This window comes from Silurus aristotelis (assembly GCF_946808225.1).
Source record: "Silurus aristotelis genome assembly, chromosome: 13".
Lineage (NCBI taxonomy): Eukaryota > Metazoa > Chordata > Actinopteri > Siluriformes > Siluridae > Silurus > Silurus aristotelis.
The window spans coordinates 1,123,431-1,137,240 of NC_139586.1; the positions used below are offsets into that span (position 1 = coordinate 1,123,431).

General features: G+C 38.1%; 2 protein-coding genes across 2 annotated transcripts; one reads left to right on the plus strand and one right to left on the minus strand.

Moving 5' to 3' along the window:
- Positions 1 to 412: 412 nt before the first annotated feature.
- LOC310736281 (uncharacterized protein) lies at positions 413 to 1,274 on the minus strand. The gene is made up of 3 exons (XM_083559689.1): positions 1,162 to 1,274; positions 790 to 1,032; positions 413 to 713 (listed from the first exon to the last, which is right to left on the minus strand). The coding sequence occupies exons 1-3, from the start codon at positions 1,232 to 1,234 to the stop codon at positions 640 to 642; spliced, it is 390 nt and encodes a 129-aa protein (XP_083415815.1). The 5' UTR covers positions 1,235 to 1,274; the 3' UTR covers positions 413 to 639.
- A 4,227-nt stretch (positions 1,275 to 5,501) lies between these two features.
- krt99 (keratin 99) lies at positions 5,502 to 10,102 on the plus strand. Its single transcript, XM_083559678.1, has 9 exons — positions 5,502 to 5,772; positions 5,870 to 5,998; positions 6,117 to 6,199; positions 6,318 to 6,474; positions 6,610 to 6,771; positions 8,299 to 8,424; positions 8,562 to 8,782; positions 8,912 to 9,000; positions 9,593 to 10,102. Exons 1-9 carry the CDS (start codon positions 5,578 to 5,580, stop codon positions 9,697 to 9,699), a joined length of 1,269 nt encoding a protein of 422 aa, XP_083415804.1. The 5' UTR covers positions 5,502 to 5,577; the 3' UTR covers positions 9,700 to 10,102.
- The last annotated feature ends 3,708 nt before the right edge of the window (positions 10,103 to 13,810 follow it).

Sequence of the window (13,810 nt, forward strand, 5' to 3'; positions counted from 1 at the left end):
ATACTTTGTTTCATGGCAGCTCAGTAAGAAAGAAGGCATGTAGGACCGGCTTTGAAACCTTATCACCAGCGTGGACTATATTAAGGACCATGTTCAGGCACAAGCCTAAACCCACTGAGCTACCACTGAAGTGCTTTTTTTTTTTTTTTTTTGGTGGGGTTATCTTTCATTAATGACCAGGAAATCAAGGAATTAATCCAACACAGAAAGAAGGGAATTGAAATGTTTTCAGAGTGGACAAGGTCCAGAAGTTTTATTTACCAACACAGCAACCACCAGCTCGAGCAGGAATCAAACTCATCCTCGTGGTGACCCTGACATTAACCCACTAGGCTATCACATCCATCCATCCATCAGGTGGAAGTAACTACTTTTTACTGAAGTACATGTCTGAGCCAAAACTTCTTTACTTTCATTTGAGTAAAAAATTGTAATCAGTACTTCAACTTTTACCCGAGTATTTTAAAACATGAGGATCTGTACTTCTACTTAAGTAAAGGATGTGTGTACTTTTGCCACCTCTGAACACACACAATTAAAAACACCAACACAAAAGTGATTCTGCATTTGCATGAACTATAATACAATTTAATAATATTCCAGATGTTACTCTTGTTACATTTACTACATTCATTGCATTCAGTCTGCACTGCGACGCCCGAAGTCCACCCAGCCTTGGTAGTCTGAAATGCAGTCATCCCGCTGGATGATTTCTGTCAAAACACAATTAAGAGACGTATGAAGACATGAATGAAGGACATCATCTTCATTCAAAGAAGCGATTCTCACCTGACAGGGCTTGCAGAATCTGTTTGGATGTAAACCTGCGCTGGTCCTCGGGTAAAGAAGCGAACCGCTCCGGCCTCACGCTCTGGCCCTGGGCGCCTCTCTGCAACTGCGGCCCCGTGATCTCAAGAGGTTCCGGCTCCTTCTGGGCCCCGAGCGCTGACGGGAACATCGGTGATCCTGTGCATGTGCGCAGCATCAGTGCGACCGTGATCAGAGTGAGAAGTGGGAATGTTGCCATCATGCCTGAGGGAAGGAAAACCGGAATTAATGACAGACGCCACAAATAACGTGCGCATTTACAGTTGATACATAATACAGCCCAAAACAACAGGTTTACCAACAGTATTAATAACTACAGCGTCTCTCACTCACCTGAACTGACTGAAGAGTTGTTTAGCTGAATGTTGTGCGTCTGGTTAACATCTCTTTTATAGCATATACACATATATCAACAATCAACAATCAATAATCCATCACTAGCGATAAGGAAGCAATAAACCCTCATGTAACTGTTGCTCACCTCCAGCATTCAATGATTTTTAATACACTGTTTTCAGAACTTTATTTTAATTTCTTTTTAATTTCTTTATATATTTGCTGTTTTTATAACCCGAAACGTAAAATGGTTCAACATAGTAGTGTTTATTTCTAAAAATGCATATTCCATACAGTATTAATTTGACACTTTACTGTGAAAAGTTATGAACAATTCAGTGATGCATATTGTTACACTACTTTTTTTTTTTTTTTATCTGGAAAAATCTCTGCTGCTTAAAATGGATCCACAGGTTGATCCATGAGGTCACAGTGGAAGGTGAGGCTCAGGAACCATGAAGATGGAATTGGACTGTAATGAACATAAACAGTATGAGACAGTGGTGTAAGACAAACAGTTTTTGCACTCAGATGGTTCCAAGTATTGTTGGTAACCTCAGCAATGGTTGAACTATAAGGAATGGACATCTGGTGTCTCCCAGATGGATTAGATTAGATTAGATGAGATTAGATTAAACAGATAGATAGATAGATAGATAGATAGATAGATAGATAGATAGATAGATAGATAGATAGATAGATAGATAGATAGATAGATAAGTACTCAACAACATATGCCGTGAATTTACAAATATATACAGTTACTGTAACAGAATTAATACTGATGATGAGTCAGGTTCCTCTTGAGGTTCCTTTCTCATGCCATATCAGGGAGTTTTTTCTTGCCACTCCTACCACTGGTTCGCTCTGGATTGGGATAAACTAAAACACTATATACTATATTTGTAATGTATCTAATGCTGTAAAGCTCCTTTGGGACAACGTTCTAAACTTTTTAGCCTGAAGTAATGCAGATAGAAACCTGACCATCACAGCTACATCTAAACCTTCTCCAAACTGTTTTCACGAATTTGTTCAATTTTTAATAAACTCTTATTTACAATTTTCCTTCTCTGGAACTACGGTGCTGAGATGTGCCCCAGCATGATGATGCTCCTGGTTTCAAAACAAACTCAGTTGCTTTGATAGATTTTTCCTGCTTTGTTGTGTCTTTTTGTCTTTTTAAAAAAAAAAATCCTAATGTCATGTTTGTGTTTATTAATCGAAGTGAAGAGAAAATGTGTAATGATGTGGCATCAAAATTTCCATGGAAGCTACAAACATGTTCTGGCATGCACAGAATATTCCAGAGAAACATGGTTTGTCGAAAGGACAGTGATCTTTATTTCATGCCTCCTATACCTTTTAAAAATCCTAATCTAACCTAAATATATATATATATATATATGTGTGTGTGTGTGTGTGTGTGTGTGTGTGTGTGTGTGTGTGTGTGTGTGTGTGGTTGTGGGTGTGGGTGTGTGTGGGTGTGGTTGTGTATGTCTATCCAAAGTTTCACTTGAACACAATCGACAATTAAGCAGTTTCTAATTCTGAAATTCGTGTGTTCTGAACAAACGTCTGATTTCCATTTCAATACACACTTTTGAGAAGATCTGGAAGTCATATTGCATGCCAGACCTTCTTAACCTCACTAAAGATAAATCTGCAAGAATACCCATAGGCACATTTTTGAATATAGTAGAATGCCTTTTCCAGAAAAATGGAAGCTTTGAAAAAAAAAAAAAAAAAAAAAAAAAAAAAAAAAAAAAAACAACTCCAGCAGTAAAGAGGAGACCAAATCCATATCCATTTCTGTTTAAACCCATATCTTAGAAATGTGATGTTCAACAATCTCTGTAATGTCTGGGTGTCCACATACATTTGGGTGCCCACATACCTTTGGGTGCCCACATACCTTTGGGTGCCACCCACACAACAAAGAAAGAAACAGTTTCATAATGTTTTTGTTCACCTACATTTCTGTGGGCCTTCTGAAAGATCGTATCACACTTTTCTGATATGAAGTTGCATCTTAAATTACATCTAACGTCTCAATTTTCCAAGGTATCGGCCGAGAAGGAAAACACCTGCACCTGATCCTGTTTATTATTCTCACCTGTGCCAATATTCTGCTCAGATATTTGATACACTATAAGGACGAAATTATTGAAACACCTGACTATTTCAGCCAGCTCCATGAAGATCTGCTTTACGTGGGTTGGACGATGTGGAAGATCTCCTGCTTTAAACCCTATTGAACACCTTTGGGATGAATGTGAAAGCTGTCTGCACCCCAGACCTTCTCACCTCACCTACATCAGCATCTAACTTTACTAAAACACATCCTAGTCTCTGAATGAACACAAATTTTCCACAAAAAACTATTGGAACATCTTTCCAGAAGAGTGGGAGATATTATAAGCGGAAATAAAGACTAAATGTAAAATGGGATGTTTAAAAAGAAGCACATTTAAGCTTATGCTTGGGGGTCCACAAACCTTTGTCCATACGGTGCATCAGCGATCACCCGTGTGTTATCAGTTTTGATAAGAATCATCGATTAGCTAAAGGCGAAATAAGGCTGACGCAAGGCTCATATTTAACAAGAAAAAAAAATAGACTCCCGGTTTATGTACCTAAAGATTTCCGAAAGCCGTAGCGCAGGCCTGAGTGTGTACTCAGATCAAACAGCTCAATACAGTCTACACATTTTCCATCAAAACAAGACTGCACTCGCCTCAAAGAGCTGCAAAAGTCCAAATCAATTTAATATCACGTTACGGAGTAGGGCATGCATCAGAAAGCTGAAAGCTGCAAACACGCTGAAAGCAAACAAAATACCGAATATGTCACTTTCATTCATCCAAAAGTGAAATCCTAACAAAGTTACAAGGTTTCTGAATCCTGAGCTTTCACGTGCATGTGCTTATCGATCAATCAACAGCTTCCCCTCAAAAAAATATTTTTTTTAATTAATTCAAACTAATGCGTCTTACAAGGAATGAGGATGTAAACACACAAACACACACACACACACACACACACACTTTTAAAAAAACACTTAAAACAATGGCAAAGAAAAACAATTTGTCTACCGAAACATTCTTCTACATAATAGAAAATCCATGCCTGTCATCACCGACAATCTGAAAGCTTTTGACCTGAAAATTACACCTACTGGTGTGTAGGAAAAAAAAATAACCGTGTCAATCATTCAGAACACAAATACCAGGTGTAGAGTGATGAATAACTTAGTAGTGAAAAGCCAGGAGAATAATCCCCTGCGTCACATGTTCTACAAGACGTTTGCACAAAAGTATTTGGAAACTTGTCTTTTCCATCCATGTTGTTCGTCCCTGAAGCAGTTACTTAGACGCACAGAATTGTATGAATTTCCATGCTTTCGAGTAAAAGATCTTCTGCTGTAGCTCCAACCCTATTAAACACCTTTAGAATGAATGTGAATGATTTGAACTCACAACCTTTGAATCCAAAGTCCAATGGCTTAACCACAAAGCTACCACCTTCTGCACCTCAGTCGACCGCACCCCAGGCCTCCTCAACACAGCTACATCAGTACCTGACTTTATTAACACACATCCTTGTAGCTGATTGAACGCAAATCTTGACAAACATCACAAGTGGAACATCGTTACAGTTTTTTTTTGCATATGCACAAAAATATATTTCGATTTTTTCATGCATTTATCAGGTTAAAAACTTTTTCTAGGGACAAATTTATGCATCGAAATAAAAGCCATACTCATAAAACTTTTACTTGTGACCTCACGTCACATAAACTCGTGAAAATCATTACCAACTTGATAGAAACAAAAAAAGACTCTTAAACACTTTATATCTGATTTATTTTTCTGTTTCCGGTCGTGCCCGAGCAGTCATGCTGGTTGGATGAAAATCTGGATAAATTTCGCCGACAATGAAAATGAAAATTGGTCCTTGATAATAATTACTTTTGCATATTAATGCGCTTTCATTAGAATGCAATTAATATCAACGCACCAAAAGAAAATATGGTAAATATTTTTCTACATTACAGTTGGCAGAGGAGAGCAGTAAGAAAACATTCATGCTGATAATCCAGTCCTGCAGGCGTTCTGTAAAATATCATTAGAAGTCTTCTTAAGCAAAAGTCAATCATGGCACTTAAACCAAAAACATTTTCTGTGGGCTCTTTTTTTTTCTTTACAGGTATGCACCATCTCTCATTTAAAAGAACCGATGAAGATTCTTCGGAAAGGTGTAACATGGTGTGGGATGTCAGACCAGCCCTTTCCAAAGAAAGGAATTTCTCCATTCAGCAGCTTATAAAAGCAAGAAACAGGTCCAACAGTTTCTGAGAGTCTCGCTTTTGAAGGACATTGAGGATTCGACGAGCACCTGAAGCATCCTGCCATGCGAGCCACGCTGCAACGGAGCACTTCCTACAGCACAGGCAGTACTGCAAGTGTCCAAACTTCAGCTTACAAGATGATGATGAACTCTGATTTTTTGTCCTCGTTTTCACCTTCTCATGAGTTCTCAGTGTTTGGCAATGAAAAATCTGCTATGCAGAATCTTAACGGACGTCTGGCGTCATACATAGAGAAGGTAAAGTAACAGTCAGAAGGGTTCCTCACATGTTCCTTTCAGACCTCTCCTTGATCTTAACATTTTGACATTTCTCTTCAACGTTCTGTCTGCTCAGGTGGTCTCCTTAGAACGTGCGAATCTCACGCTTGAGCAGAAAATCAAGGCGTTTTGTGAAAGCAGGGTTCCATCTAGCAGCAAAGATCTGAGCAAATATTACATCATCATTGAAGATCTCCAGAAACAGGTACAGCACCATCCAAACAGCATCATCCGTTTACAATAATTGCTGTGTCATTATTAAATTCCTTGTTTCTCCACATGTCCTGGTCACCTTCTTGTAACGGTGTGTTGTCTTTCTTTAGATTTTTGCTAGCACCAACGAAAAACAAAAGATTGGCACAATGCTGAGCAATGCTGATCTTGCAGCTTCTGACTTTAAGATGAAGTAAGTGTCTGCTGTATTCTGCGTGAAGAATCGGTGAGAAATCATCTTTAGCGTGTACCTCATGTGCGTTAGATTCATAGCAGAGCTTTCGGTCTGTGTTCCTGGTTTGCTCCTGTAGGTATGAGGCGGAGAAGAACATGCGTTTGATTGTGGACGCAGACTTGGCCCGGTTGCGCACGGTTTTCAGGGAGATGGAGCTGAAAGCCAAAGACCTACAAATCCTGATGGCTGACTTTACAGAAGAACTGGTTTACCTCAAGAAGACCCATGAGGAGGTGGTTCTAATTTTCCATTAAAAAATGTTTGTGTGTATAATAGTGTGTGAACATCTGGGAAACTGTTCTGCTAATTTTGCCTCTGTATGCCGATGATCATGGTGTGCTTGTGTATTCCTGTTCCTCTGTTCTCAGGATCTGCAAATGGTTCGCACCCAACAGAGCGGCGCGGTGAATGTGGAGGTCGACTGCGCTCCAGCTGTAAGCCTCGATAAAGAGCTGAGTGAGATGCGAGAGCAGTATGAGGAACTCATCCAAAAGAACCGCAAGAAAATTGAGGAGTGGTTCCAGAAGAAGGTGAGCTAGTTGTTTGGCTGGTTAGAATGGATGCATGGGTTGATGGATGGATAAGTGGATGGAACATCTTAGAAGTCTGTATAAGACATGTGAGAGATCCAAGAAAAATGTGAGGGGTGTTGGAGAAGAAGTAAAAGAGGATATGAAAGTGGATTTCTCCCTTCAGTCTCCTCATCAGAAGATAAAATGCTGCTCACTCGGGTTAAAATCTTCTGACTGACTTGTCTAAGTTTTTCAGTGTTTTTGTAAACGCTTGTAATACTTGCTCCATGATGAAGACTGACAGACGAAATGTTTCTGAATTCTTTCTGCCGCCTCCATCATGAGCTCCATCAACATAAATATTAGTTCCTGTAGCCCCACAAGCCCAATCGATGACACTACCTGCACCATGCTTGATGGATGAACTTGTATATATTAGATCATGAGCAGATTCTATCGTTTGCATCACTTTGGTAGTGGTTATGTTTCATTCCAGAAGGTTTTTTTTTTGGTTCCAGACTCAAACCAGAAGTAAACGTTTAGAGCTGTGATTTCTTTTAACAAGCGATGAAACACCTGGGCGACAAGAAACACCTGTCCGTCTCATTATACGCTATTTTTGATGACTTGTTAAGTGTGTGACTTCAAACAAAAGGTGTCATGTTGCAAGTTGTTTAACACGTCTAGATCAAACTATCAGGGAATGAAAGATGATTTATTGTACCGTTCGTCGTTTGATAGCGTTTTGGCATGCGGTATTCTGATAGGTTCTTACTTGCCCTTGACTCATTCGCTTGCAGCTTTAAAATTGACTCCTGTCTTTTAGATCAAAGAGCATTTACACAGATTCAGTTTCAACTTTTAATTGTATTATTCTAAATTATAGATGAATAGACTTTAACGTGCATCTGTAAGGGATGGGATTTACAAGCGAAGAAAATTGAGCTACATTAAAATATATGAAATTATGAACTAAACGACTTTAGACAGCTGAAGAGGTGGAAGAGGAGAGTCACAAGGAATGCGGTAACGCCACAGAGATGTTTCTTTATTCATTACCACAAGGAAAATGATTACTTTTTAAGTATTTTGTACTGTATCATTACCTGTTAGATCATTATCTGTTAACTTTAAACCTAGGATACATTTGCATAATAATTTTAAACAAAAGTATCTAGATCCCAGTCTGATCACATCTTCTCTCCAGGTCTCTCCAGGTCACAAGTTCTTCTGTTAGAGATGAAAGTGTCCGATTTTTTGTTGGAAAAATTTCTTTCACTCTTTCACTGTCTAATTCTTGTGTTTTGTCTTTTACTGAGTTTGTTGCATGTATCTTAAAAAACGCCAAAGATTCTGTGTTTCCACACTTTTCACGTGCTCTGTAACTATAAGAAACTTACAGTGATGAGGCTTTTCATTGTTGTTCAGTATTAAGTTTGTTTGTAAAAAGCAACTAAAAGGATGATACACATAATTTGGAGTTTTGATTTTTTTCTTTAGAAAAAATCTAGACCCCAGTCATTAATAGTTTCTGCTGTTTTCTAGGTAACAAATTTGAACATTGAAGTGAGTCAAAGTCATACTGAGATCACGAGTTCCAAAACGGTCGTCACTGACCTGAGAAAAAGCTACCAGTCCTTGGAGATAGAAATCAACAGCGTTCACACACTGGTATGTGTAGCTTTAGTCTTAGCACTGATAAAAATGTATTATTAAGACTCTCCTAAAGGTTGCAAAGACCAAGTTAAAGCATACACTTTACCCTGCTGAACAGGATTGCGTTATCTTTTGTAACCCTTGTGGTACAGATCCAAAACCTGCAGAGAGACCTGGATCAGGTGGGGGGACGTTACAGCGAGCAGCTTTCACAGCTACAGCTGTACATCGACCGACTACAGACAGAGCTTCAGCAGATCAATTTGAACACTCAGCAACAGGCCACAGAGTACCAGATGCTCCTAGACATCAAAATGAGGCTGGAGCTGGAGATTGCTGAGTACAGAAGGCTGCTGGAGGGAGAATCGCAGAGGTGAGGTTTTGGATTCGCTCTTGTGGATACAAAGCTGGTCATTCAACTAGATTTTAATTGGAAAGTGAACTATTGTATGTACCATGGATTAGCTTGTATTTATCTGTCATGTATTGTGAACGTTTACAGTACCCACGTCTCTCAGACAAAGACGACTACGTCCGTGACCGAAACAGTTACGGAACAGAAGCAGATTGAACAGAGTGAAGAAGAAGAGGGTGAATTAAAATTTTCTAACATTTTTTTTGCTGATACGTTCATATTTAAATGTATGTGTATTTATTCCTGATCAGCAGCCTGGAATGACTGTGGAAAGGAAAAACTCCCTTAGATGGTATGAGGAAGAAAACTTGAAAGGAGACTCAAAAGAGAAACCATATCCTCAGCTGGGTGACACCAAGAGTGTTATTATAAATCATTATAACAATACAAACACCAGAGACAAACACCAGAGACATATAAGAAATATCACGAGCACTGGAGCGTGTTATTATGAGTAACGTCCTTCTACAGTCTTCTACAGTCAGTTAGTACTGAAAACTCCATCCAAAATTACATCCAAGATCATTCTAGAGTTTAAGTTTGAGCTTTAACGCAGGGGATCTTCCACTTCAACCCATTTAAAGCACATCTTAATGGAGCTGGATTTGTGCACAGGAGCATTGTCATGTCATTGTCACTTTTTTGCCATTCTGCCTGTTCACACACACACACACACACACACACACACACACACACACACAACAAATAGTTTAATACAAATGATAACACTTTGTGTGTTTTTTTTGCTTTGTGTAAAAATTCATGTAGAACATCATCTCCGTCAGAGGCGGGTGAAGATTATCGTAGAAGAGCTGGTGGACGGAGTGGTGGTGTCCCATAAAGTAGATGAGAAGGTGCAAGACCTGCACAACTGAAGAGAACATTTCTTAACAGTATCATGTTGCTATACAAGTAATTATATAGTAATAATAATAATAAAAAATAATAGTTATAAAAATAATTCTTTTACAGTTGCTGATCAAAATAATAAAAATGCAGAGATTCTGCCCTTTGGCAATAATTCAGAGATTCAATAAAAGTTAAACTTTTTGTGTTATTATGATGCTCATTATAAATAAAACGAAATGCTTGGTCTTTTTGGGTTATAAGGGAACATATCCTCATTAATAAAATATACTGCTTAGCCACTAGGTGTCATGTTTATCAAACAAATGCATTAGGGCCTCAGAAACGTGTGCAGTCTGTGTGCATGATGTAAAATAGACGCTTTACTTTCATTAGATTTTGCAAAAATAAAATGAACTGTGCAAATAAAAATGTGTTGGTGTTTTTTTTTTTTTGCTCCCCAAATGAAGACGAACGTGTTGCGCTCGCAACAATACGGAGATTTAGCCTGTCGAACACACCCATGGTGTGTATATATAGCAGGTATACTCTAAGTTGAAAATCATCAGTCGGATTCCTGTGATAATTGTTAACGCTTGGAGGAGCTTTGGGCTTTCTGATTTCTGACTACACCTACAGTGAATTCTCTGCATGCGTGCTGAAGGTGAAATATTTGAGAATGAGAGTTCTTCTAAACAACATTTTTGCTGCTTTGGCTTGACATCACAACCATGAATGACTTGGGATGGTATAGTAAAGGACAGTCATCTGCTCTGTCATTTTTGGTTCAGCTGCATACCAGATGCACCCGAGTCCAAGATGGAATGATAACAGAACAAAACAAAGCATGAAGGAGAAGAATATCTGAAACAGGCGCTTTATTGTAAAAGCATGAAATGTACTAAACCAGTGGTAATCTGGATCAGACAAGCCAAGGCCAGGATAATCAACAAAAACACAAACTTACTGCATAAAGAGAATCCGATGTACCTCAAATACAGAAAATAAACACATATGCTTCTATTTTTACCAAAAGAACTAAACGATGATCCACAGAGTGCCACAGGAGATCATTTCTGCGTGTGGGCATCAAAATACAGTATGAAAGAGCTGATCCATGGTAGAGATATAGATTTTTATTCCACACATATAATATTATTAATATGTAATATAATATAATATAATATAATATAATACAATATAATATAATATATTATAATATATTTAGCAATTATGTGCACTAATTTCAGTGCGATAATAATATTAATTATAATAATAATACTAATGATAATAATAATTGTTACATATGCAATAACTTTTTTATCTGTCCATATTTCAATAAGATTGTGATTTATTGATTGTACAGCGTTTATACTTAATATATAATTAATATGTATATTTTCTTTAAAATTTCTTCACTTAAATTTTACTGTAAGCAACTGCAATTTCCCTGTGGGCTCAATAAAGTGTTCTGGTTCTGATTCTGAAAATGCACACAAACAATTATGACTGAGAAAAGATGCCAGTGAAGCCCTAAACGTGATGACTACACAGAAAATATTATGAATGTTCCCTCATCACACCCATAGGTTCTCTTCTCTCCCATTCCCAATTGACATTTATGATGAAAACCACCACGTTTCAGAATTTCTACTCAATATATGGGCCATGGATTTGGTGATTAATGATCCTTTAGCCCCAAGAGTATTAGTGAGATTCAGGCACTGATGTCAGATGTTCATATGGAGTTCCAGTTCATCCTAAAGATGCTCAAAACAGTATAGTATTTGTGGCCACTTAGTTCCACCGAAGTGAAAGTGTAATGCTGTTGAATGCAAAGCAGTTGTGTGCTTCTAAATTTGGGGAGGAGCCACATGTGGGTGGAATATTCAAGTGTCCACATACTTGTAGCCATACAGTGTATATCAGGCGTGTCCGATCTTATCTGCAAGATGCTGAGTGCAGGATTTCAATGAGGAATTACACTTTATTCTGTGTGGTTAATTATGTTATCTTGGCTTTCAGTAGATTTTCAGGTGTGGCTCCTGCTGTAGTTGGAATGAAAACCTCGTGATTGGATAGACTACGCCACCAGCGTGATTGGATAGACTAGACACCACTAATATAGATAAAAAACAACTCCTAATGAGGTTCTTAAAGGGAAAGAAAGAAAGGTGCTTTACACTTGTTACTGGTACATTACAGCACAGTGAATTTATTTTTTCAAAAATCCCAGTGGTTAGAAAGTTGGGTTCATAGCGCAGGTTTGGCAATGATACAGCACCCCTTTGGAGCACAAGGGGCCCCACAAGTGGCAGGGCTTGAACCACCACCCTTTCAATCAGTAGCCCAGAGCAAACCCCTGTTGGGTCATATTCCTATAGCAAATCACAGAACAGCGTCTTATACGCTGCCATGACGTTGAAGACCTGCAGGTGGCAGGAGATGACAAGCCAAGATCCCGAAAGCACCTAGGCACATTTATAGTTCCGATCATGAGATCAGATGTTCACAGCGTTTATTACGAAGGCTGTCTGGGCGGAAATATTTTGCTTCATTTCATAAGTTGCTCAGGAGCTCCTAGTTTTATAACCACAACTGACTGTAAAAGACTGTAGAAAGAACATTACTTATAATCTTACACTCCAGTGCTCATGTTAGTTCTCACTCTCCAGTGTTCTGTATTGTTTAAAGACTATAATCACACTCTTGATGTCACCCAAATGAGGATGGGTTCCCCTTTTGAGTCTGGTTCCTTTGAAGGTTTCTTCCTCATAACATCTAAGGGAGTTTTTCCTTCACCACAGCTGCTCAGCAGGGATAAACACACACCATTCACCTTAACTCTTAAAATTCTGTAAAGCTGCTTTGAGACAATGTCTGTTGTGAAAACCGCTATAGAAATAAACTTGACTTGACTTGACTTGATAAGATCACATTATTTCGGCATATACCAAAGAAAAATATGAAAAAAGATACTGGGGAACATTTACTAATGTCAAATATTTGATCATTAAAGAATAGGCAGCAAGATTTTATATCAAAAACAAATCCTAATCTACTAACTGATATATCGTTATAGGAATGTTGAACAGAATTTCTTTAAAAAAGGAAAGGTTAAATTACAGAACTAAGGACTTCATACCTAAAACTCATGATATAATCTTTGTGTCTGAAAAATTATCTAATAGCACACCGTTTTTCTCACACTTGGATATGCCAGAGGGAAAACATGTTTGTTTTTTCAGTGATGTGATTTTGTATGAGTTGCGTACGAGACACTCACAAGCCTCACATTCTGTGTCCTACAAGAATCAGCAAGAGCAAAGAGGAAAAGTGAATAACACAATGAGTCATGAATCTATCACTATTGCTGGTCTGAACTGGCTGATTTAAAAAAAAACACACTTTTTCGCAGTGTCATTCTGTTTACAGTTTGATTCATAGGGCGGTTTAAATGAGGTCAGGCCATGCCCAAACATTCTCCATTTCATCTGCGCAGTACTCCTGCATGGCCCAAATAAAATATATATCAAAATAAATTAAAGGCATTCATTTAATTGTGCTAAATTCATAAACCAAGTATTTACATTACATAGATAAAAGTTTGTGAACACCTTAACATTAGATTGTCAGATGTATTTTTTTTTTAACATCCTATTCCACATTTGCTGTTAGAAGATCCTCCACTCATCTGGGAAGATGTTTCAATAGATTATGGAGTGTTCTTGTGGAGATTTGTGCTCATTCAGCATCAAGAGAGTTAGTCAGCGTTCACATTCATCTCAATAGGGTTGAGGTATTAGCTCTAGAATAGGATACTCAAGATCTTCCACTCTAACCCATGTAAAGTATATCTTCATGGCTTTGTGCACAGGGGTATTGTCATGCTGACAGATTTGGGTCACCTATTTCAAGGGAAGAGAGAATTTTATGCAACTGCATTCAAAGACATCTGATGCAATTGTGTGCAGTGGGTGGAAAAGTCAATGTATATGACATTTTTCGTCCTCCATATAAACGCTATATGTTAATCATTATATTATAATGCTTTATTATAGTGTACACCAAATGCACACACACACATATTTCGTCATGTCATGGTAAATGTTAACCATAGTGCTATGCAATACGGTAATT

Coding starts and splice junctions, on each gene's coding strand:
- LOC310736281 (XM_083559689.1), bottom strand. CDS start 1,234: ATGTGTATATGCTATAAAAGAGATGTTAACCAGACGCACAACATTCAG. Junction 1,033..1,161: donor CAACTCTTCAGTCAGTTCAG/GTGAGTGAGAGA, acceptor TCCTTCCCTCAG/GCATGATGGCAACATTCCCA. Junction 714..789: donor GATTCTGCAAGCCCTGTCAG/GTGAGAATCGCT, acceptor GTGTTTTGACAG/AAATCATCCAGCGGGATGAC.
- krt99 (XM_083559678.1), top strand. CDS start 5,578: ATGCGAGCCACGCTGCAACGGAGCACTTCCTACAGCACAGGCAGTACT. Junction 8,783..8,911: donor CTGGAGGGAGAATCGCAGAG/GTGAGGTTTTGG, acceptor GAACGTTTACAG/TACCCACGTCTCTCAGACAA. Junction 9,001..9,592: donor ACAGAGTGAAGAAGAAGAGG/GTGAATTAAAAT, acceptor AAATTCATGTAG/AACATCATCTCCGTCAGAGG.